At 34.6% G+C, this 23,525-nt stretch overlaps 1 protein-coding gene across 2 annotated transcripts in view; it reads right to left on the bottom strand.

Moving 5' to 3' along the window:
* Nucleotides 1-22,219, bottom strand: part of LOC149778291 (uncharacterized) — a 43,299-nt gene extending 21,080 nt beyond the window's left edge. For both annotated transcript variants that reach the window (XM_089939098.1, XM_089939099.1), the window contains exons 1-17: nucleotides 20,913-22,219; nucleotides 19,166-19,206; nucleotides 18,270-18,467; nucleotides 17,576-17,778; nucleotides 16,909-17,033; nucleotides 15,115-15,302; nucleotides 13,713-13,841; nucleotides 13,090-13,215; nucleotides 12,429-12,631; nucleotides 11,760-11,902; nucleotides 11,284-11,386; nucleotides 10,477-10,680; nucleotides 7,990-8,320; nucleotides 6,459-6,611; nucleotides 6,086-6,235; nucleotides 4,009-4,240; nucleotides 2,943-3,102 (exon numbers count right to left, since the gene is read on the bottom strand). In XM_089939098.1, the coding sequence (XP_089795224.1) occupies nucleotides 2,943-3,102; nucleotides 4,009-4,240; nucleotides 6,086-6,235; nucleotides 6,459-6,611; nucleotides 7,990-8,320; nucleotides 10,477-10,680; nucleotides 11,284-11,386; nucleotides 11,760-11,902; nucleotides 12,429-12,631; nucleotides 13,090-13,215; nucleotides 13,713-13,841; nucleotides 15,115-15,302; nucleotides 16,909-17,033; nucleotides 17,576-17,778; nucleotides 18,270-18,467; nucleotides 19,166-19,206; nucleotides 20,913-21,529 (3,306 nt within the window). In that variant the 5' untranslated portion in view covers nucleotides 21,530-22,219. The remainder of the gene's footprint in view (nucleotides 1-2,942; nucleotides 3,103-4,008; nucleotides 4,241-6,085; nucleotides 6,236-6,458; nucleotides 6,612-7,989; nucleotides 8,321-10,476; nucleotides 10,681-11,283; nucleotides 11,387-11,759; nucleotides 11,903-12,428; nucleotides 12,632-13,089; nucleotides 13,216-13,712; nucleotides 13,842-15,114; nucleotides 15,303-16,908; nucleotides 17,034-17,575; nucleotides 17,779-18,269; nucleotides 18,468-19,165; nucleotides 19,207-20,912) is intronic.
* Nucleotides 22,220-23,525: the final 1,306 nt, after the last annotated feature.

Raw genomic sequence — 23,525 nt, 5'->3', positions numbered from 1 at the left:
AATGGATTATCACAGGCATCCACAATGCAAATTTCGATAACACAACATTACCATGAACAATACCATTATCACTCCAAATTACACCATTATGATTGGGGTTTAAATACAACTTCACTGTGTTTGGCTCCAAAAGTTGCCTTGCGAACATCTCTGTAAAATCTAAATATATGTGTCACGGAATGGTGTAAAGGTTGTTAATTAAATACATGTACTCGGGTTTCGTTTCTTTTCGCTGTACAACGATGCCCGAGGGTGATTATATCAGGGTCTATTGTATTTCGAAATCGTGAGTACGATTCGTCCTGTGCCACACGTGCAAGGTGCCTTTGATAAAGAATAACGAAAATTCTAAAGGTATAAATACGTTACTACATGTAAAGGACCTTTACAATACTAATGGTTTTGTCAGCAAGCGGCCTGCTAAAAGGATTCGCACAACTCCAGCTGTAGGGGTAGGTAATGTTTTGGGTTTTAGGTGATAACTAGTGTATTACCATATTTGCCTTTGCATGTTTGTTATAGTTTTCTTTACATACCATAATGCGTGCATTTTTTATTCTTGTTGCGACGTAGTGCCGGACTTATATTGGTAATGTAAAGCTACATTTTTTAAAAGAATTGTTTACTATTGTCTTATCAAGCAGGGTTAGGTTTACTATTGAACCTCTGTTTTGTAATTGCCATAATAATATAATCTTTTTAACTTACCGTCTATAACGTCCTTACGTTATGTCTGTATCAAGTGTAGTACACTGTATCGGGTATATTTTCAGCTGAGTGTTTTGATGGTAGGAATATCCGGGGTGTCCGGTGTTGTCAGAGGGTAGAAACGTCCGTGTGTCCGGAGCGTTTAAGGTGCCGGAGCGTCTAAATGTCTAGCGTCCGGAATGTCCAGAGGGACTAAGGTGACCCAGCTGTAGAGCCGTCAAAGGACCAGGGGGTCCGGAGGGTCTAATATTTCAAGTGATCATAGTATTCCGAGGGTCCGGAGTCTATATTGGTTGTGAAATTGATTCGGAGGAGCTGTGGAGCGGATATGGTGCACGGGTGACGGAGTGCATCTCCACACATGTATTTTTAGCTGTATGCTAATTTTGGGTTAGTAAGACCCAGTGTATTATTCAGGACTGGAAGGATAGATTGTATATCCGTTCTTGTTTAGTGACATAATTTCGCTACCTGAGCGAATACATTTTTTACTATGTGTAAAGACTTACATCGTTTACTATTTGAGTGAACTATATTCATCTTTCCATTATTGAATCATTTGTGAAATCATTTATCCTGTGTTTTAGGGTTTCTGAACTAATTTATTTGTATATTTTTCCATCTTTGAAACTGTGCGTTTTTTATGTTAAATAGATCCAATATTTGGATTATAAATACGCACACATCTTCATAATCAACTACTCATATAAATCGCCACATTAAACCATATATCTGTGTCGTCAAAACGTGCTATGTTGTTAATCCGAAATATCCCACCCGGTTATCTTGTTACAATATGACTGACAGGAATCAAACACAAAAACGATAAGAGTTCAAGAAGTTGTTTTCGACGCATAGAGAATCCAATATTGAATCCAATAATAAAATGCAAGGTTGCACTTCTTATAGCGGCGCCACCACCATCAGGTGTGGCTGGCGTATCAGGGAGTCATGGTTCAAGAAATGCACCCAGCGCAAGTAGAATCGAGATATACTGGATACATTCAGCGTTCTCGATTACGTCATTATGAAATATCACAGATGGACTAGCGGATCTTGCATACTCGTTACTGTATCTGTCGAGTCTGAGAAATGTCGTGGTTATATCAATGTTGCTGAAACATACGTCGATTTCTTTTTCATCGATGAAATAGTGCGCGTTGCTAAACAAATCCATGATAATATCGTTGATAAATCCAATCATACGGACCACGGGCGGAATTAGCATTGTTGGTTTATACCAGTCTTCCATCAAATTCTAAGAAGGCCTCACATTGGGGAAAATACCGAGACGTATAGTGCACTTGAAATACTCGACATCTTTTTTCTTTGCATCGATCTATCTTCAAAAGCACTTTTATGACAAACGTCGGAACGGATTCTTCTTCACATTGTGCCATTTTGTTTTATACCTTATCGGTTTCGTCCGATAAACAAAACATAAACCCGGAAAGAACCAATGACCCACGAGAAGCTACTGGCAAGCTTTCTAACATAACCACATTAGCCGAATCCGAGGCTCGAACAAACGCAGACAGAAGTGAGATGGCAGTGATCTGTAACGGTGAGCGCTTTAGACCACTAGGCCAATCGGGGCCCCCATTGCTAGTTTGTGATGGACAGGCTATTATATATCATGAAAAAGCTAGCGAGGAAAGATTAAACCCATGGGCACCCGCAGAATTTTTTTCGGGGTGGGGGAAAACATACAGTGGTCAGTTATTAAGTTTTATGGATGTAGGACAAAACGTGTTTAGATGTGAAATCCTGGAGTGGGGGCAAGTCCAGAAGCCCATTATTTAACCGTACACTTGCAGAATGGTTATTTGCATATCTGTACGCACATGCGTTGTTAGTGATGTCTCCGAGTGCTCGATCACGCATATGGGTAAGGCGACTTCCACCAGTCATACAAGCACTAAATAATGAAATCACACGTGCAATTGGGTTAAAACCGCTGAGGGATTCGGCAAAAGACTGCTACATTTATCTACAAAGTATATGTATGTACCGGGCGATCTATGTATAAATAATAAAGTCATTGGGTATAGAAAGACTTGATCTATCTCAATTATTTTCTAAGAGACTATTGTATACTACTAACATCTATATTTACATGTACAGTAACCGTAGTTTATATTATATACACATTGTTGTCGATGTTCAAAACTTAATTTTCCATAAGAGTAAATACCAAGCGATGACATTAATTTCATGATGTTGCTTTTTACAACCTTGTTTTCCTTGGCCAGACGGAGAATCATTTGCACTGGAAGTTGGTTAGGGTCGTACAAAAGACTGTCCTGTGATATTTGCAGTACATCGTGTATCATTTTGATCGCCTCCTCCTCTGGGAATTCCGACTTTGCCAATGCAAAGTCATCCATGACACTCCTTAAAATAATGAATTGTGAAGATACAACATACACTGATATATTTAACGGAAGAAGTCGTATGTATACTTTAAGTATCATATGTAATTATTCATTTACAATTAGTATAACTATTATTATTATTATTATTATTATTTATTCAGTTGTCTTAACTATTTCAATACACATTAAAATTTGAAAACTTTGAGAAGAAAAACAATTTATTCAAACAGATTTTGGTATGCAATAGCATTTAAAGCATGGCTGAAGAGTTGCATGTTGCGGGCCTTGCATAAATACCTGCTGCCGTGTAATTAAAATGACCTACGTCCTGGTCTTGGATCAGAAGTCTACAAATCATTATGACAGTCTCTTTTTTCAAGGATGAGACTATATCAGAATAGGTCTTTAAACAGAGAACACTGTTGAGAAGTCGTTGGATCATTCCTTAAAATAACCTTAATATAATGTGATTCCCCGTGCAGAATTATCCGTTGTTTGCCACTCCACCCCACTATGATCATAAACTTTATTCCGACAAAAGAGCAATTAAATGGCAAATCTCTCTCTCTCTCTCTCCTTTGCAATACACTTTATATTTGCAGATACATGCTGTTATGGGTACTTAAGCGATACATAGGATAACAGTTAATGTGCAAAATAGTTAAACAATAGATAATTAACAAATCGGAGTTCAATAAGTCTTGAATTATTTCACTGTTATTGTATACCTGTATAACTATGAATTTAATACTGAATAATATTTAGACGATATATTAGCAATGGCAAATAGCCACGATGGCATTGAATCGGTGATTTATATAAACCAAAAATGGATTTCAGTCAAAGCTTGCTGTAGGCGATTTTTATGTTATATCGACGATAAACATGCTATATCGACGATAACGCGAGATGACTCTTTACTAACCACAAGTTTGTTGCCCTCAACTTCATCAGTAGGAACATAAAATTACAGAGACACTCTTCTTTCAACTGAAGCAGTTGCCCCGCCTTGAGTCGATGGAATGGAAGGTTGTTCAGCTTCCTGAGGTTGTTCTCGTTCAGTGGCTGGGCACTAACAAACCGAACTTCGTTGACACGCTTTTCTTCATCATTTCCCTTTTCGTTCTTGGTTATGTATGTGAATGGCTTGGGGTGGTCTTGAAAAGTGATAGCAAATACGTATAGCAGAAAGGGGATTATTTCAATGATAATGTTCAATTCAAATTAAAGATTCATGTTTATCGGCGACTCGAGAGAACGTTGTCAATTCATTGTTACGTCAGCAATGTGGCATCATTATCAATATTCGGTAGCATAGTGTCATAAACTGAGAGAGCTATCAGACGTCATAATAAAGTAAGAACGACATCTTTTGTTATCCAGTAATGGAGGAGATATAACTAAATAACAATAGTTTATATGAATAACAGTAGTATCGCTAAATTTGCACGGGACCATCGATGGACGTGACTTTTTCATTCAGTGATGGTCAGGGTGGTCATGTCATGCTATACAATGTGCAAAGGTTTCGTAATTAAAAAGGACTGGTAGACAGATGGGGTGGCCAGGTCATAATAAATAATATATACGGTGAGTGATATTTTCTTTCAGCCCCCAGCGGTGAAAATGAGGTAAGCGTTAATACAGGTTATTTTTTATTCAGTTTCATCTCCTTGTCTATTTGGATGTATTAAATTTATGTCATGTACATGTAAATACATGTTACTGTGAATAAGCACAAAATATCGTTATTGCTCCAACTGAAACGGCAAAATGAAAGTTGATTTGGCATAAGGCTTTGCTCCTACGTATGGCTTGAGGATGTATGTCTTGATGATACCTTAGTCGTTCCTTAGACTTTTCGGATTTAGGAGTTTATCCTGCAACGTATATATTCTGAAACCCTTTCCCTGGGAAACTTCGCATAAGTGAGCTCTCTGAAACTGATGGAATCACATTCGTATGTTTGTCATCCTTCGCCAAAAGTAAAGAGTCTTCAGTAAACACCTTTTTTGTTTGTTTAGGCCTTGATGCTACTTCCCTAATGGAATAAGGGATAATTATCTCAGTTAGTGAGTGATACCTTAAAATGTCGGCTAATTGCCACTTTTCGAAGAGATCGTAAACAGGGATTACATCGAAAGAAGCAAAAAGCTCTTGTCTCAAAAGTGGGACAAGAATTTAGTATTCTTCTTGATAACAATGAAAAGTTTGAATGTTCTATATGAAAAGTTTCAACTTTTATATATTTATATATTTATATATTTGTAATATTGTTGTCAGATTTTAGTAGATTTATGTATTATGTAATTTACATTTTATCCCTACGTTAATTTTTGGTAAGTTCTGTAGATTTATGTATTATGTAATTTACATTTTATCCTTACGTTAATTTTTGGTAAGTTCTGTCGTCAGATTACCAAGGTAATACCTTATCTGGTTTACACGTCAGATTACTAGTTTTGAAACTTCCTCGTATATAATTTTCAAAATCAAGCTTTAAGTCAGAAAATTTGAAGACTCTATGACTCCAATTAAAACAACGTTGAACACTCTGATTTCGACATAAATATATATTAAATGAAGCCTTATGCATTTCTCTTTATTTAATTTCTCATTTCGTGCTGAGTTATCACACATACAAGGTGGGATTGGCCGCCGGAGTGTTGACCTGGGCAAGGCATTTTCCTCCAGATGCATCAGACCAGTACGTCCTTGCATGTATTGATGTTCTGTTAAACACTAATCAGCCTATCAAACATTGTAAATTTCGATGACTGCCAGTCCTGCCAGAAACTTTGGCACAGTGACATATTAACAGTAATAAAGTATCAACGCAAACTGACAGATATTCCGACATTTCCATTTTATAATGCCGTATCATTCCTTTTTCATACACTGCTGCATTTTAGTTCAATATTTCAGTGGGACGGATCTTAATGATATACTCTAAACATATTACGGTACTTTGCATGGAATTTGGTAATGTTGAAAGATCACACCATTTGCCCATAATCCGGAGAAGAAATCAGCCAAGCCTGTATGGAGAAGATCCCGTGCTTCCTTTTTGGAACAATACCTTTGCTCAGCTGTCTCTGTAAACTGTCTGTGATACCAGTAAAAAACCCTTGACCCGTCTGCGTCTCTTTCCACTGAAATAATAAAACGTAACATGAAAATATTTCTTTAAAATAATTATTTTTGCAAACAAATAAATACATTTTGAATACATCAGTTTGAAGATTATTACATCTTTCTATATGCTGAATTTGTTCTTGCGAAATAGCTTTGTAAATCAACGCAATCTCCTCTAGACCCAGAAAATATAATTTTATTAAAAGGGAAATTCTGAAAACCCTGCAGCCATATACATACCTAGATAATGTTCCAAATCTGTTTTCAGTCGCACCAGTAACAGTGGCGGCAAGCGTCTAATTGGCGGTGTCCAAAATTTGTAGACGTCATTCAAAACGTCTTCATCACATGAAAGAACGTCCTCCAGTTCGGCTTCGGTTATTCCGTTCTGCGCTATTGATTGGATAAACGTATTTGAAAAGTATTTTTCTTATATGCAAGAATACTGAGTAAATTACAAGTCTTAAAAACATTTTCTACATGTAACCATTTGTACTTTATACGATGGACCAAGTATCAGGTAGGATTTTAGTATAGCGGTTGTAAACTTATGCCTATGGCTGATATTACTAGTTTGAATACAATCAGTACTAAGTCAATTCAAATAATTTGCGAACTTTTCGCGGAAAACTTTTTTTTATAAACTTACGTGCAAAAAATGGAAAAGTTCCGATAAACTAGTTTTCATATTTTCTTTCAGTCCTAAATTCTTATATTTTCACATTTGAAAATAGAAGATTTCCCATCACGTCATGCAACGGTTAATTGAGTGTTTCTAATGAAGTTACACTTGCAACAAGAAAAACGTGTATTTTGTCAGCTGGAGCAATGAAAGGTAACTTACTACCTTTCATCCACTGACATTTTACATTTTTGCTGACTATATCCTCCAGGAAGTTACTTCCCCTGTCCTACTTTGCTAACAATATAAAACATAAATGGCGCACTGTATCACCTGGTAAAATCGTTTGTCGTAAGAAAGGGTAAAGACATTTACAAATATAAAAAAATGCAGTTGATTGAACATGTTAGATTGTCTCTTACCTACCATTCTCTTAAATCTATGACATTTTTAATCACCCACCCTAGAATACGATTGAAACTGAAATGAACATATAAAGGTGGGTTCTGGGATGAAAGAGTTTATTCATGGAAGATTAAATTCAAAAGCAAGTTTGGTATATAATAACAAAGATATGTTAGTTTCCTGCGTAAATAAAAGATGTTTCATCTGAAGGAGAAAAATGTGTTTTAGGTCGTCACCCTTTAAAATATCATGTTATTTTCCCACACGCTGAGATATATCTGGTATGAACGTAGGAAACGAATACAGGTAAAACTCAGTTTGCCCTATTAAAAAAATTAAAACTCAGCTTGCCCTATTAAAAGAATTTAAAAAAACTAAGTTTGCCCTAGCAATTTTTTTAATGCAAAATCCATCAACTGCGTCATATTTTAAAATACAAGACTGATATTCCTCAAATAGACGACAACTTGGATTCATTTGCGATGTAATAGTGCCGTTACGGTCCAGTAGGCTATTCCTGATTTATCATGACCGAAGTGGTGAAGAATGATTGGTTATTCTTGGACATTATTTACAATACTTCAGAGTCGTACTTACTTAAGTTTGTTATACAGTAAATTGGTTGTTTTGATGGCCAAATATGATCATATGTGTTAAGAAAGTTATCCATCTTGTTATCATATATTCTACAGAAGAAATGCTCTACAAGAATATAGCAACACTGTGCTTTTGGACTGCACTTACAGACTGTAAGATATCCTAGAGCCCTAGACACCAGCATTGTTCCGTGCTTGAGTTCCAGTTTTTCAAATAGGGCTCCTATGCTATCTTTCACTGTATCCTTAAGTACAGTATCTGTTTCACCCGAGAACGAGTTCCATCTGATGGCCTCCTCAAACGATAATTTCAGAAACAATGGAAGCGAACATTTTTCATAAGCTTCCAAAACACGGTCCAGCTGTTTTGCTGTGAGAGTTCGATTTCTCGGTTGAAGCCATATCTCTATTACTTTCTTAACGTCGTCCTTGGGAATAGGTATTACCTCAAGAAAATTGTTCTTGTTTTTAATGGAGTTCTGAAATTATAATTTTAACTGAAACAATAGTATTACGAATATTTGTTTTTAAATAGTTAACACATAATAAACGTTCTGATAAACTCAGTACTCTCAAAATGGAAATGACAGTTACTCAAAAAAACAAACTTTTATATAAACAGTCGTTATGAGTACATAAACAGTCGTTATGAGTACATAAATAGACATATTATTAAGCATGGCTATATTCATTTTCGCTAGAACTCTACCACCAAAGAAATGAAGCGACAGGCAAAGAGTTCAAGAGTTAATTACCACGGTTATTTATATTCCCCTAGAACACTTTGCCTTGGAATTCTACGCGTATTTACGATTCAACTTTTTCAAGCTGGATTGAAAAATAAAGCAAAGTCATTATGATTACAGCATCAAAAACGGTAATTATGCTCTCTAAAGGGTAATCATGCTCTCTACATGGTAATTATGCTCCAAATGGTAATCACGCTCTATACATTGTAATTATGTTCAGTAAATGGTAATTATGCTCACTAAATGGTAGTTATGCTGTCTGAATGGTAATTATGCTCTCTGAATTTAAATTATGCCCTAAATGGTAATTATGCTCTCTAAATGGTAGTTATGTTCCCTAAATGGTAATTATGTTCTCTAAATAGTATATGTTCTACGAATGGTGATTAATCTCTCTAAATGGTAATTATGTTCTCTAAATGGTAATTAATCTCTCTAAATTCTAATCATGCTCTCCAAATGGTAATTATGTTCTCTAAATGATAATTATGCTCTCTAAATTGTAATTAATCTCTCTAAATGATAGGTATGCTCTTTAAATGGTAATTATGTTCTCTAAATGATAATTATGCTCTCTAAATGGTAATTAATCTCTCTAAATGATAGTTATGCTCTCTAAATGGTAATTATGCTCTCTAAATGGTAATTAGTCTCTCTAAATGATAGTTATGCTCTCTAAATAGTAATTATGCTCTCTAAATGATAATTATGATCTCTAAATGGTAATTAATCTCTCTAAATGATAATTATGCTCTCTAAATGGTAATTATGCTCTCTAAATGATAATTATGCTCTCTAAATGGTAATTAATCTCTCTAAATGATAATCATGCTCTCTAAATGGTTATTGTGTTCTCGAAATGGTAATTATGCTCTCTAAATGATAATTAATCTCTAAATGATAATTATGCTCTCTAAATGGTAATTATGCTCTCTAAATATATAATTATGCTCTCTAAATGGTAATTAATCTCTCTAAATGATAATTATGCTCTCTAAATGGTAATTATGTTCTCTAAATGATAATTATGCCCTCTAAATGGTAGTGAAAGTGTCGATTTGACAGTAACACAATTTGCGCAGATTGTTAGTGCAAAGTGATTTCTTGTCATCTGAACAGAAGTTATGTCAACGATGTCTGAAATGGTGTAAAGTGTCAAATGAGAGTGCTTTGGTCTAAAGCAGGGGTGGGCAAACTACGGCCCGCCAAGGGCTTTCATGCGGCCCGCCAAATGTTTTCATGCGGCCTAGAAACAAGTCATCATTCGCACTGAACCTGTTTATGTTACTCTGTTTATCAAATAAATGTGCTTCTTTGAAGTTTAAGTTTAAATTTTCAAATATTAACAACATATTAACAACTGAAAATTAATTAGATGTTATTTAGAAAAACCTTTTGTTTTTGCTATTTCAAATATTAATTATTTTACTTAATGAACTATGCGGCCCGCGACAAGGTGTAAATTTGTGTATGCGGCACTTGCACTGGAAACTTTGCCCACCTCTGGTCTAAAGTATATCTAATTATTTATACATGTGTTAACATTTAGTTCTTTAGGATAGGAATCTGGGATGTTATACGTTTGGTAGAAATGTCCAACCTCGTGTATGTATGATCGCATCACTTAAAACAGCTGTTTGTTTTGTGTAGGAACAGAAATGTTTCTGGTGATTCTTCACGTATCTAAAGTATATTTAACTTAAAGTAGTGATAAAGACTTTTCGTTCGGTAGTAATGTCCAACGATGTGCAGGAGTGTTTATGAAATCGCATCTCTTAAAACATCCATATTGATTCTGTGTAGTAATGAAACTGTTTTTCTTATACATACATACATACATACATACATACATACATACATACATACATACATACATACATACATACCTTGAGTATTGGGTAGCATTGATAGTTCTCATCAGGCAGAGTGGAAAGAATAACTTTGCAGCTCTCTGGCAACTTTTCCGGCAGCCATTTTAACTGTCTGGCATTGTTTGCCGGATCCAATTGATCCAAAGAATCCAGAATCAATATCAAAGGCAAGTCGGCATTAGCCAGTTCCAGACTCTGCATAAAATCTTTTTCTATATTCTAAATAAAATAAAACAACAATATCCTTGATGATATTTACTTCTACTACTACTAAATATGTTGCAGTTATTCTCATCTTTACAACAAAAAAAAAAAACAATCGCAATTTAAAAGTAAATCATTGCTAAGAATAAACCTTCTGAAATGAAATACCGCAAATTATCGAGCGTTACCGAAAACGTCTCTTTCATCCAAAAATGTCTCAAATTTTCCTTTTGAATGGATATAGGAATTGTTTTATGCCGCATAGAACTCATCCCAGGTTCTCTGAAAAAGCTTTTATCTCTGACAATTTCGTCTTTTTTTAGCAAGTTATCTTTTCATTCTTACTTACTTTTTATTACTACAGATTGGTCGAAATGAAAATATAATTGTAATAGCTTCTCACACAGCTTAACATTATTAATAATATCATAAAACATTTTTAAATATCTACCATCATGAGACATTTTTAATATCTACCATATTGAGTTGGATAATGAGCAGTGACAAAGAGAAAGTCTCTTTGGCAGTGACTTCTAAATCTTACGCAGCACTCAAGTAAAGAAAAGCCATATTTTTTATTGGAAGTAGAGAGAAAAATAACCTGAGAAATATGTATACCTGAGAAACAGTAACTTCAGTCCTATATATTCTCTTGATCTGTTGAGTAAGACTTTGTAGAAGACCTTTAATTGTCGTGCTTCTTTGGCTTGTTCCAATGAACCTTTGAATAAATTAATAAATAAATCAATTTTAAGGAAAACCCGTCCATAAAGATTAAAGAATCATATGATCGCATGTACAATGTACTAAAAAAAGTGTGTGCATGCTTTAGTTTTTTTATATCAAGGGAGCAAAAACATCACGCACGTGTGTGTGTATGTGTGTGTACTTGATATATGGATCACTTGTATTTCGCCTTTTTTGTCAATGAATCCATGTCTTTCTCGTCTAATTAGCCTTAAAATTCGGCAATATGTCAAGCAGAATATATTTTTTAAAAATATTGTTCTAGGCATTTTTAAAATTTAATTTTCGCATTTCGTTTTATTAATAGCATACAATCATTTGGATCTATCAAACTTAGATTACGTCACCTTATAACTACTGCAGCTTTTTCATTGGTCCACTGTCGCGCGAGATAGGCGCCCTTTGCCATCAGTGACGTCTTTCCGCATCCGGAGACCCCGTACACTACCATAGGTTTTGTACTTTGACCGATTATATATTCCTCCATCTTCTAAATAGCAAAGAAATATAACCAAGTCGTGCAGATTGAGCAGATGGCTTCCGTGTATGGTAATTGCATAGATTGGTCACCTGTCATACCTATGTATACAATTACATATGGGTGGCAGCAAGAAAGGAGGCGGGATCCAACTTAGGTATTGGGCCAAGAAGACCAATTTTGATAAATTCGTCAAAATGTAAACACGTGATTATTTCATGGAGTATTTTAAACATATCTGGGAAAATATTATGTCAAATTTAAATTATCAATACGACATCAGAAATGTAAAAACTAGCGGCAGTGGTCAGCTTACTTATGAGATGAAAGAGACTTACCCTTAAGTGCTATTCTAAGAACCATCTAGTTAAATTCAGTATTGTTGTTAAAACACAATCGAAAATTCAATAGAAACGTTGAACAGAAACAAAGCCTGGTATATATGAATCTAAGTGAACATCTGTTCTTTTCTATATGTTAAAGTACGAGTTATAAAAATCTTGTATAGAGTAAATACTGAGTAATTAAAAATGCTTACTCTCAAGCAATCATCTCTTCCATAAAATGTTTCACACTTTGCTTTACAAAATTTTATATGCCGATGAACTTCCTCTATAACTGGGTCAGATGGCACGCACTCTTTCACTGCGTCTTTGATCATCGAGGACAAGTCCTTTTCAAAGTCATCAGCCAGGTTCTGGAGATACTTGTCGTGTTCGGCGTTCTCTGGATTAATTCCATCTGTGTAGACCGATGAAGGAGATTGATAAAAGCTGAATATATCAGCTAACAAATATCAACAAAAGAGCTTTTCATTAAGTTCCTGTAACTTTATTAAATTATTTCTTTCAGTCTTTCAACCTATGAGTCTGTCACACAACTAAGGCATGAGGGACAATTGAAGTCACTCTCACCTGAGCAAAGAAAAACGTGCTTACTTCATTACTGCAGACAGACTTAGTTATTAAAATAATTCTTCAAAGATACGAAATTCACCAATAACATTAAATATGTCGCAAATATAACGAAACTGCGCATTAAAACGCTGTATTTCTGCAGCAGCAAAACAATCCTGTATGAGACGAAGACAAGGACGTTAAAAATGCCAAAAATTAATTACACACTATATAAACAAAATTTTTACAGTCCCGTTTTTTGAATAGCACGTCATTAAGTTTGGAACGAGTGTGTCAAATCACCTGGAGTATCCCAGTGAACAGTGTACTTCCGGATCCTGTCATCAACTAATTTTGAGGTCATTTTATTTTTCATCATGGTTAGAAGTTCCCTGGACCTTTTCCACTTGTTCTGTGCGTCTCCACATTCTGGGGAAAAATGAGTCATGAAGCTGTTTTGTTTTGCTTAATAAGATACAGATTTTGAAGAAAAGAAAGGTTCACGGAATTTAAATTTTATTGGTAAATGTGTACGGCACCGACGATTGTGACGACGAGGAGTATGACAATGATTGAAACTTTCATCTTTGTCTATTAAAATTTAAGTCATATTGAAATAGTAATAATATTTACGCGTCTCAATTAACTTAATTTATTGATATCTGATACTTGCGCAAAAGGCTGGCGGAAAGGAGTAAACTGCACTTTTTCTATCAGCGGAGGTGCTCAAATAAGCAACTAGTAAGGTTGCGTTCTATATATTAAGTATCCCTGAGTATTGAAAACCTTTACTCTTCGATTCTACTATATATGCACGCCAACCTTCTTACCTGTCTATCAAAAATAGAGCCAAAACCGAGAAACAGATGAATGCAAAACAGAGATAGAGAGACCAAATTGACATAGAACTAAAAAGCATCACATACCCATGTATTTTGACAGGATGTCACTCGGCTGCTGATCCTCTATTTTGTCTATTGTCCTTTGAAACCAGACACAATGTTTCGACGAGTCTTCAACTTCTAAGAGCCCATCTCTAGTTTCCACTTCCGTTACTTTTTGTTAATAAGAATTCAAACAACAAATTAAGTTCTTGCTTTTAACAAAAGTAAATTGGGAAAATACTTATGACTGAATCCTAAAATACTTATGACTGAATACTCGAATAAAATGGAACTTCAGAAAGTCGATTGGCTCCTAATTTTAGGCTGACATTCAAAATTTGAAAACTGTTTTTGTTTAATATGCCTAATATAAAGGCAGACACATTTGTATTTGATCAAACGTCTTGTATACGTAGTATGACTGGTTTTGCCAGGTTTCGACTTTCTCAAGCTCAGACGTGTCCCGCACACTGGATGTCTGTATAATATTTAATTTTGCAAAACCAAATAATTTAAAAAACACAAATTTTGATACTTGTACACTTGTAACATTAACAGTTTGGTCTCTCTGTCATAAAATTTCACTCTACATAAAATCTTACTCGAAAATATTCCGACGAATCAGAAAACACATTTGCTATTTTCGTGTATGATCTCCAGGTCCAGAGCAAGATTTACTGCTCTAAAACTGTAAGCTGTTTGACGGAGGGAAATTACATGTATTATCTTTATGAATAAAACGTTCCCGGTTTGACTTAAGTAGAATTTAACCTACCTCTCTTTCACAGGTGAGACATAACCATATTTTGAAAGAGAACAATGAAAGCTTTACAATAGCCAGGACAGAAATCATATTTCCTATAACTAATGTGCCGATAAATAAAATATCATATACAATATTTCACTGGCATACATACTGAATTAGTTGAGAACATAAAAATGAAATGGTAAAGCCAAATGCCGTGCCTTAAAACATGTTTACTGTGACGTTGAAATAAAAAAGGAAAATATATCAGCAAATAGCTAAAGCTTAACATTTGAGTAGGCAAGATAGACAGAAATCAAACAGCGATTTCTGAGTCAAGGAGGCTCTTGAATGAACAACTGTCAAAGCTGACAAAGAAACTAAACATATGAAGTTAAAAGCATATGAATTCACTTTAGTATGTCGAGTTGCTTTGATGATCTATATGATCAGGTCAGAATACTGCAAACATATAGCGAAATCTTCCTCCATGACGTTACAGCTTGAGCATAAGTACCAAGCAAAGAACATGCTTTAGAAATCCATTAAACAAATATAGATAGCTGTTGAATTACTTTGTTGACAAAAGCATTCAATTTTAAACATTGTTCAAAGTCCATAAGTCCTTTGATGTGTTTGGAGCATTTCGTCCACAAACCTCCACTTGGAATTTTTTTTTTTGGTAGCTAAATATGGTACCTGACTTTGAGTATTCAATTCCCGCCTCAGTTTCTTCCAACGCACTGGTCATGACTTCACATTCATTGTCATATGCCTTTTTGCTCTGTTTCTTCTCTTTATCAGACGAGAAATAATCTGGGAAATGTGACGTGATGGTTGCCAAAACGTACTCAGGAGGAACTGCGTTGTCATCCCTTCTGTACCATCTAAGAAAGTTACATGTATATTGCTTGCTAGTGATATAATGCAAAAGAGTTTACACGAGGGCTCTTTTCATATAAAATATGAAGCGAATATTTGGTGGAGGTTTTGAGAGGATCAAGATAGAAAAATATTTCTTTTCTCACCATATTCAATCAATGTCATTTTTATTCCGCAAAAGGTTTGGTCTGATTATCGTCTACGAAAAGAAACTAATTTAAAAACTAATATTACTCGTATGAAACTTAAAGACGTCATATGTTACATTTACGTGTTATACGAAATGGGGTTATGAAACTTAAAGACGTCATATGCTACATTTACGTGTTATACGAAATGGGGTTATGAAACTTAAAGACGTCATCTGTTACATTTACGTGTTATACGAAATGGGGTTATGAAACTTAAAGACGTCATATGCTACATTTACGTGTTATACGAAATGGGGTTATGAAACTTAAAGACGTCATATGCTACATTTACGTGTTATACGAAATGGGGTTATGAAACTTAAAGACGTCATATGCTACATTTACGTGTTATGAACTATATCTGATAATCTCCAAATTGTTAAAAATTGCTTGGGATAAACTACATCAATTATTAAAAGTTGACATTTTAGAACCTGCAAAGGCTATTCATGAACCAGTCTAAGCTAGATACTAAATTTAAACAGTGTGTACATCGTTATAATTCCCAACTACGTGGTTTGTCTGCCACTAACCTTCTACAACGTTGTTATGCTGATTTTTATTTTTTATTTTACAAGCTAATTAACATTCACTTTAACGTCGTAAAAACGTATTTCTAAAAGAGTCGCAATTTATGTTGTTAGAGATTATGATTCTTGGAGGTTTCTTTTGTATTCATTCCAATTGTCTCGTGGAAAAAGGACACTGATGATGTTGCTTTTCGTATCATAAACACTTATCTGAAATTGTTGATTTTAATAATAACGATGGCAATTCCAAATGATGATGATGATAATGATGATCATGATCATGATTGTGTGTGTGTGTGTGTGTGTGTGTGTGATTTGGATTTTTGTTGTCATATAGCTACGATGTCTGCAGTGTGGCAGTTTATAGTGATGTCTAGCACTGGGACATCATGTTACAGACATGTAAGTCATACCCCACCCAGTCACATTATCCTCGCCAGGCCGACCAATACTAATAATAACCTCTGAATGCTAAGCTCCAAGCGAGGCAGATGAAAGTACCATTTCTATAAATCTTTGGTATGACTCGTTCGGGATTCGAACTCGTGACCTCCAGCATCAGAAAATGATAATAGTGATAATTATTGAAAATGAAGACAATGCTTAGAACACTGACAATTTCTTCTTTCATATTTTGTCTATTTATCTTTCTTTTGGAAAAAAGGGTCGATATATGAAGAAAATTATTGTCGAAGAAGTTATATTATTAATAATGTAAAAGGATATTTTCTCTTTTAATATTGCCATAAAATTGTTAATGAACATTTTTTCATCCAAATAACATTGCAAAATAAACTTAAGCACAAATAAAACTTTAAGCCCTTGAAAATTATTTTATAATTCTATTGCAGTTTGAAAACCGCCATCTGGTTGTTGATGTTGCTACTCACTTTTTAAAATATTGAATAGCGTCGTTATTTCCTTTACTCTGTATCTCCAATATGATTTGTTCGAAGACCTTTGATTCGATTGTCCGAGGGAGCATGCGGTAACCATATTTGTGGGACACAAGCGACTGAAAAAGGTTTCCACTGAAATTTTATTTGAAGTCTGTAACATGTTTGATTTTTCTAACCAGTGAAATTTATCTAATTAAACCGGAATACTTTTGTACATTATTTATAAAAAAAAAACTTTCATATTGCAAAAGACTATCATTTGCTCATCTAAGTTACATGTCATGACATGGGCACAGCAGAACTGGCAACATATATATATTCAATGAAAGTGGAAGCAGCCTAGTCTATCGACATAAGCAAAGAAGATGCGGAAACTTTGGATACGACATTTGGGGGAAAAAAAAAGAACAAATTGAAGCTGATGTATCTGTGCAAACGTTAGTCACTAGTCAGTTTGTGAGTAATAAAATGTGCTTATGTAAATTAACTTTATATGTGGTAAAATTCAAAATAATTAATGGCTTGCATTAAGTATATGTCTCAACGGGGATATGTTTCTTGAAACTTTTATACTGAACAACAAAACCAATATTTTTAAAGACAAAAGAAAGCTGAAGAAAATAAAAACTAGCATACAAACATAACAGAACTTCCTCACCACAAAACTGGGACCTGTTGAGAGTGCTTGACACAATTTGATCTCGTTCAGACAGAGATCAGTTCCAGTTTGAGAATCCGTGGCTGTGTCACGAACTCCCCAGCGCATGTCTACTACCTGAAACTCGTACCCCAACTTCTGGCAGAAGGTTTTCAGCTTGGGATATGCCTTCTTCATCAGAATATTCCTCTCATTCTTCGTATCTGTAAGGTATTTATGTATTAATATCATTGGCTACCTGGTGAAATACTTACCTACATAATTTCTTATATATATATATATATATATATATATATATATATATATATATAATTTTCGAGTCATATGCATAGTTACGTATATAATTATACTGCTTACTATTTCATAGAAACCTATCTATATTTCTACTAATCTTTAATTTACGTAAGACAGTGGTATAATTTGCTATTAGTAAATAATGAATAAATGCTTAAACCGTGAACACGTTTTAGATAGTTACAATCAAATACGATGATACTGTCCAGTGTACAGCCAAATTTGATAATAATAACCGGTGTTTCAGAAAGGTACAACCAAATTTGATAATAATAACCGGTGTTTCAGAAAGGTACAACCTAATTTGATAATAATAACCAGTGTTTCATAAAGGTACAACCAAATTTGATAATAATGACCGGTGTTTCAGAAAGGTACAACCAAATTTGATAATACTGACCGGTAAATGTGCTGCTAATAAAGATCCGAACAATTCTTGACTGACTGGGTACGCTGACGTCCATATTCCCAACCAAAGCCTGAGCAATTTCTGGTCTTTGCATGAATGTGACAACATTTCTGATGAGATTAAACTTCTTCTTTGATTTCTTGTCAGGTTCTCGCTTCTGTTTATCGCCGGGATGGTCTTGAGGATCGTCTGTGACAAATAATAGAGGACATGTTTCACTAATGAGCTAAAATTATAATAAGTGGTTTTGACAATCTAGAAGGCATACAATTATCAGAGAACATCTGAGTACCGAATTTACTATTTTACGTGGGGCACCAATAATTTCACAACAACAAATATAATGATCCCTTAGAGAAACAACTGAAACCTTTTCCCACTCTGCTTACTTATGTACCGACGAAACTGTAATATATTACTAAGTCACGAAAAGTTGTTATCCACGAAAACTTGATACCCACGAACATACATAAAGTCAGAGTATTTACATTTCAGATGACTGTAGACAAAATGGAATATTTTATTCGCGAAAGCTAACCTTTCGTTAAATTTATACGCGAATGAATTTTTTAACACTTATTTCTTTGCGATGCTTATGCTTTCTTCGTGACCAAAACAACAACCTCTAGAGAACGTGAAATTTTTAATAAAAAAATGTTTATTGATAATTCTTTATTCATCGATAGTCTGTAGTTTATTCTTGAAAATACAGTTGAATATATTTCTTTAAAAACACACACATACCTCCAGTTAAACAAGTTTTTAAGAAGAAAAAAAAATGTTTCTCTATGCAAAATTTAGCGATTGTATTTAAAATTCCTCTACCAGACTAGAAATTATGTATGTATGTATGTATGTATGTATGTATGTAAGAGATATAGAGTTACCATAAAAGTCGCCCTCGGTTGATTTTTGATCCTCAATATTTCTGAATAATAATAATAATAATAATAATAATAATAATGTTAATAATATTAACGACTACAGAGACTAGAAGTGCAATATTCTCTATACTGAAACAAAATGTGTCAGTGTTGAAACCAGCGTTAAGCCAGAAGCTGTGATACAAGAATTTATGCTTTAGAACTCATTCTCAGTTTAAGTTGATACTCATTATCTACAGAGGAATAAATCTGAATGAAAATTAAATTTAATAAGCTGTGTTCGTGTATTTTACACGATTTCGTGTATTTTATTCGATTTCATGTATTTTATTCGATTGAATGCGGCGAGGGTGTAGAATAGGCTACATGTGCGCTGCCACATTTCGCAAGAGGTGGCAAATGAAATGAAAACAAGAGTAGTTGTGACCGATAGTGTGCGTGAGCTTGAATCATACGATTCGATCAAGCCAGGTCTGCTACTAATACGTGCCTTTGGGCAATGCATTTCACTCCAACTGCCTCGGCACGACATAATTTACTGGTATTGTTGCGGCTTAACCCCCACCCCAACACCCTACCCCCACCCCAATAAAGAGAAAAGAAGAAATGGTTCAATAAATTGCGGTTAACGGAAATTGGGCAATTACATATAACAGTTCCTTTCTTTCGTTTGATCGATTTTTCATTGACTGAGTGAATATAGTGTTGACCCAAGTTTTTGACACATTCGAGACACAAGATAAATTTTACCACAAATAAATCGGTCGACTCCTATAATAAGACTTACCTTTTGAAACCACTGATCCCATTATAGTTAAGCAGGATAATCAACACTGATCCCATTATAGTCAAGCAGGATAATCAACACTGATCCCATTATAGTCAAGCAGGATAATCAACACTGATCCCATTATAGTCAAGCAGGATAATCAACACTGATCCCATTATAGTTAAGCAGGATATCAACACTGATGAGTTTTGCACAAACCGTAGATTTTTCATTCAGTTTGCTAATTCGTAGTGGATCTGTGTATGTTGCAGAATTTATCATTATTTGCTTCTTTTTTATAAAAGAAAATACATTTTATTGATTTTCCTTTTCTAGTTCTTCTTATAAATGAGTACGCAAAGAAGAGAAAGGGAAACTGAAAGTTTTCACATGGCTGTCGAAAGTTTTACTTTGAGTGCAGCGAAGTTTGCTATCTATTCCTGCGTTGAATTTTTCGTGTGGATTGTTTCTTTAAAGAATATCTCCAAATATTTTTCAAGCTTTTTTGGAAGTCACTCTAGTTATGAGGACATAACCTGAGTATGATTTGTTGTCATGACTTGCCTATTTCAAATCTTGAATAGCGATGCACCTTTTCGTACAGATGAGCTTTAATGTCTTCGCCTTAGGAGATTGGAACTTTACAATTTCGAGCACGATTGGTATATGGCCTTAGGTGTGGATTACGATATGATGTCTATAACCTGACCAGGAGACTAGTACGTAGGACCAACTCACCACTAAATGCATTTATGGTTCCATGAATAAAATCGATACACAATTTATAGGATTTTACACCTCCATAATATCCCCCCCCCCACATCCCCTTCCCTATCCTTCTGTGGTAAGTGAAGTTCTTCATCCCTTTTGAAGAAGTTCGTTAATAATGCAATAAAAGAAACTGAAATATCAACAACCACGTTATCATCTGAAATGTTTCATTAGGCTTCAAATTATAGTATTAATATGAACTGAACTTACCTTTTCCCTTCGTCTTTTTTCTCGTTCGGCAAAGTTTCACTTTCAGAACTTTCATCACTTTCCTCCGACTCCTCAACTTTATTTTTATTTTTATTTGTGTCAGCTGGTGAAAGGAAGTCATCTCTTTTGTGTACATCGTCATGCGTATCTACTACGAATGTCAAACTTCCCTTAGCTCTCTCAGTATCTTCATGCATCTCCTTTTCAATAGTGTCTGGTTCGCTGTGTCTGCCATCTTCGTTGAACTGTTTTTCAGAATCCACGCCATTGCCTTGAACCTCTTGTGAATTCAATTCATCAAATTTCGATAAGGATGTATTTTCTGTTTTTCTTCCTGTATCTATTTTTCTTTCGTTTGAGTTCCTTTCTTCGTGCCTTTCATTATTTTCATTTGTTGCACGATCAATGGACCAAGCCAAGGTGCTGTTAGCGTCATCTCGTGTTGTTCCTCCTGTATGTTCGTTACTTTTCGTCTGGATCTTTGCAGCTGACGCTTCTTTATTTGTTTCGTTTTTGTCGGAACCTCTAAGTTTATAGGTCACAGGGGTTTGATTTGTAAAAGTGTCATTCCTATCTGGGGAGATTATAACTGCACCTTTGCTTGTACAGAGTCCCATTGCAATGGCTTTTAAACAGACTTACTTCGTGACTTTAACAAATATGGTGTCACTTTCTTAAACATTATCTTCAATGACTAATCATCCGTTCTAATCCACTATAATACAGAGGTAGTCCAAATACACGGCGAGACATTTGCAATATAGTCTCAATGTAAAATACGTAGAAAAATCAGGGCGTTGTAAGCAGTTAGTGCCACGTTAATAATCAGCTACTTCTCTTATTGTTTTGTTTCAAGGTCTTACTAGAGCAGTCACATATGAAAACAGACGGTAGCTAGTCCATTGTTAGTTACTGAGGAATGTAACGCTAACAGCTACACATTGGAAATATTTGACACCGGATACAACACGTATAAAGATGTAACTTGATTATCCCTTCAACGAACACATTTAAAATGAGACAATTACAGTACGTACGACGCCTTATTCAATATAGACCACATACCAGTGTTAGCCAAATCTCTGGTTCGTTTAAAACACAAACGCTAGAAACGAGTACTGCTGTATTGATCTCAATAACTGTATATTGAAATTAATCGATAACATTGTCAGTCCTCTTCGTAGAAATGTCATTGAACATGTTCTAACAAATACTTCTATATGAATACCTGTTTTGTAAAGCAAATTTTCCTCAACATGTACATACTTTAGGAGCCTAAATACAGATGATTTGAATAGACGTACTTGTATAAACCAAATGACGACCTTGTGCATTGATAATTGCGAAGACTACTAAACCGGAGAGCATTTGTGTTTTTGTACACCTGTGTAATTGTTGTCTATCGGTGTGACCCACTTCGATAACGTACTTTGCGGAAGTAAGTTACTGGCGTTCTGAAAAATCGATTCTAAATAAGGGTAGATGGTGTGTCGCTAACAATAATATTTGAAAGTGGTCACAGGTTGTTATCATAAATGTGTATGATTTTTTGTAAGTCTGCACATCAATTCCTTTCAAGTGAGTGTGTGTGTGTGTGTATATATATATATATATATATATATATATATATATATATATATATATATATATATATATATATATATATGTGTGTGTGTGTGTGTGTGTGTAAATAAACTGACAAAGAACAGTGCAAAACTAGTATCTAACTAGCCTAGTTAGATGCTAGTTTTGCATTGTTCTTTGTCAGTTTATTGCATTTATCTTTATCAATCCCTGACACACGTGATCCCTTGCTGGATCCAGTGCACATGAAAGGACTGTTATTCACCATATATATATATATATATATATATATATATATATATATATATATATATATATATATATATATATATATATATATATATATATATATATGGCTGCATATAATTATGTCAGTCAGTATGCCTATAACTATGTATCTATACATTTTATCTGTACGCATCCATGTAATTGAGTGTAAATTGTAAGTCTGTTTGCATGTAGCTAAATGTAAGTATTATGTTGTCTGTTGGCATGCATGTAACTGTGTTTGTATGTATATAATTGATAGCGCTAAGACAATTTATTAAAGAGCGATTTTTACTGCACATATATATTTGTATACAGTTCGTTTTTAGATTTCCACTAACATAACATTCAAGCCAGGCATATAAATAAAGGTGGGTGCTATATGAAGTGTGGCGTTTCGGATATTCATTCTTTTCGAAAGAGCTAATTACTACAAGTTCCGTGTTACATCTTTAAGAAAGTTGCTTGTATATAGATATATTGACATGGACGTACAGACAGATGAAAGATTCCAAACAAAATAGATATTTTCGCCGGGTAATATGGAAATTTGTTTTCAACTAATGTATATCTGAATCACGAAGAGAGACACTATCCAAACATTCTTGGCTTTTTCCTTAAAGTTGAGGTAGAAACCTCGGTTGTAATTCCATGTACTGAAACTATGTTCAGAACTACTTTTATTCACATAGATCAGTATGGCGTTGGAAGGAGACAAAGTCACAATGGGAACATCATTGACCTTTTCGCAACATTTGTGTT

Source organism: Sinohyriopsis cumingii, chromosome 17, assembly GCF_028554795.1.
Source record: "Sinohyriopsis cumingii isolate HCF-2022 chromosome 17, ASM2855479v2, whole genome shotgun sequence".
Classification (NCBI taxonomy): domain Eukaryota; kingdom Metazoa; phylum Mollusca; class Bivalvia; order Unionida; family Unionidae; genus Sinohyriopsis; species Sinohyriopsis cumingii.
Note: the sequence above shows the minus strand (reverse complement) of the source record. Positions and strands in the feature narration are given on the sequence as shown.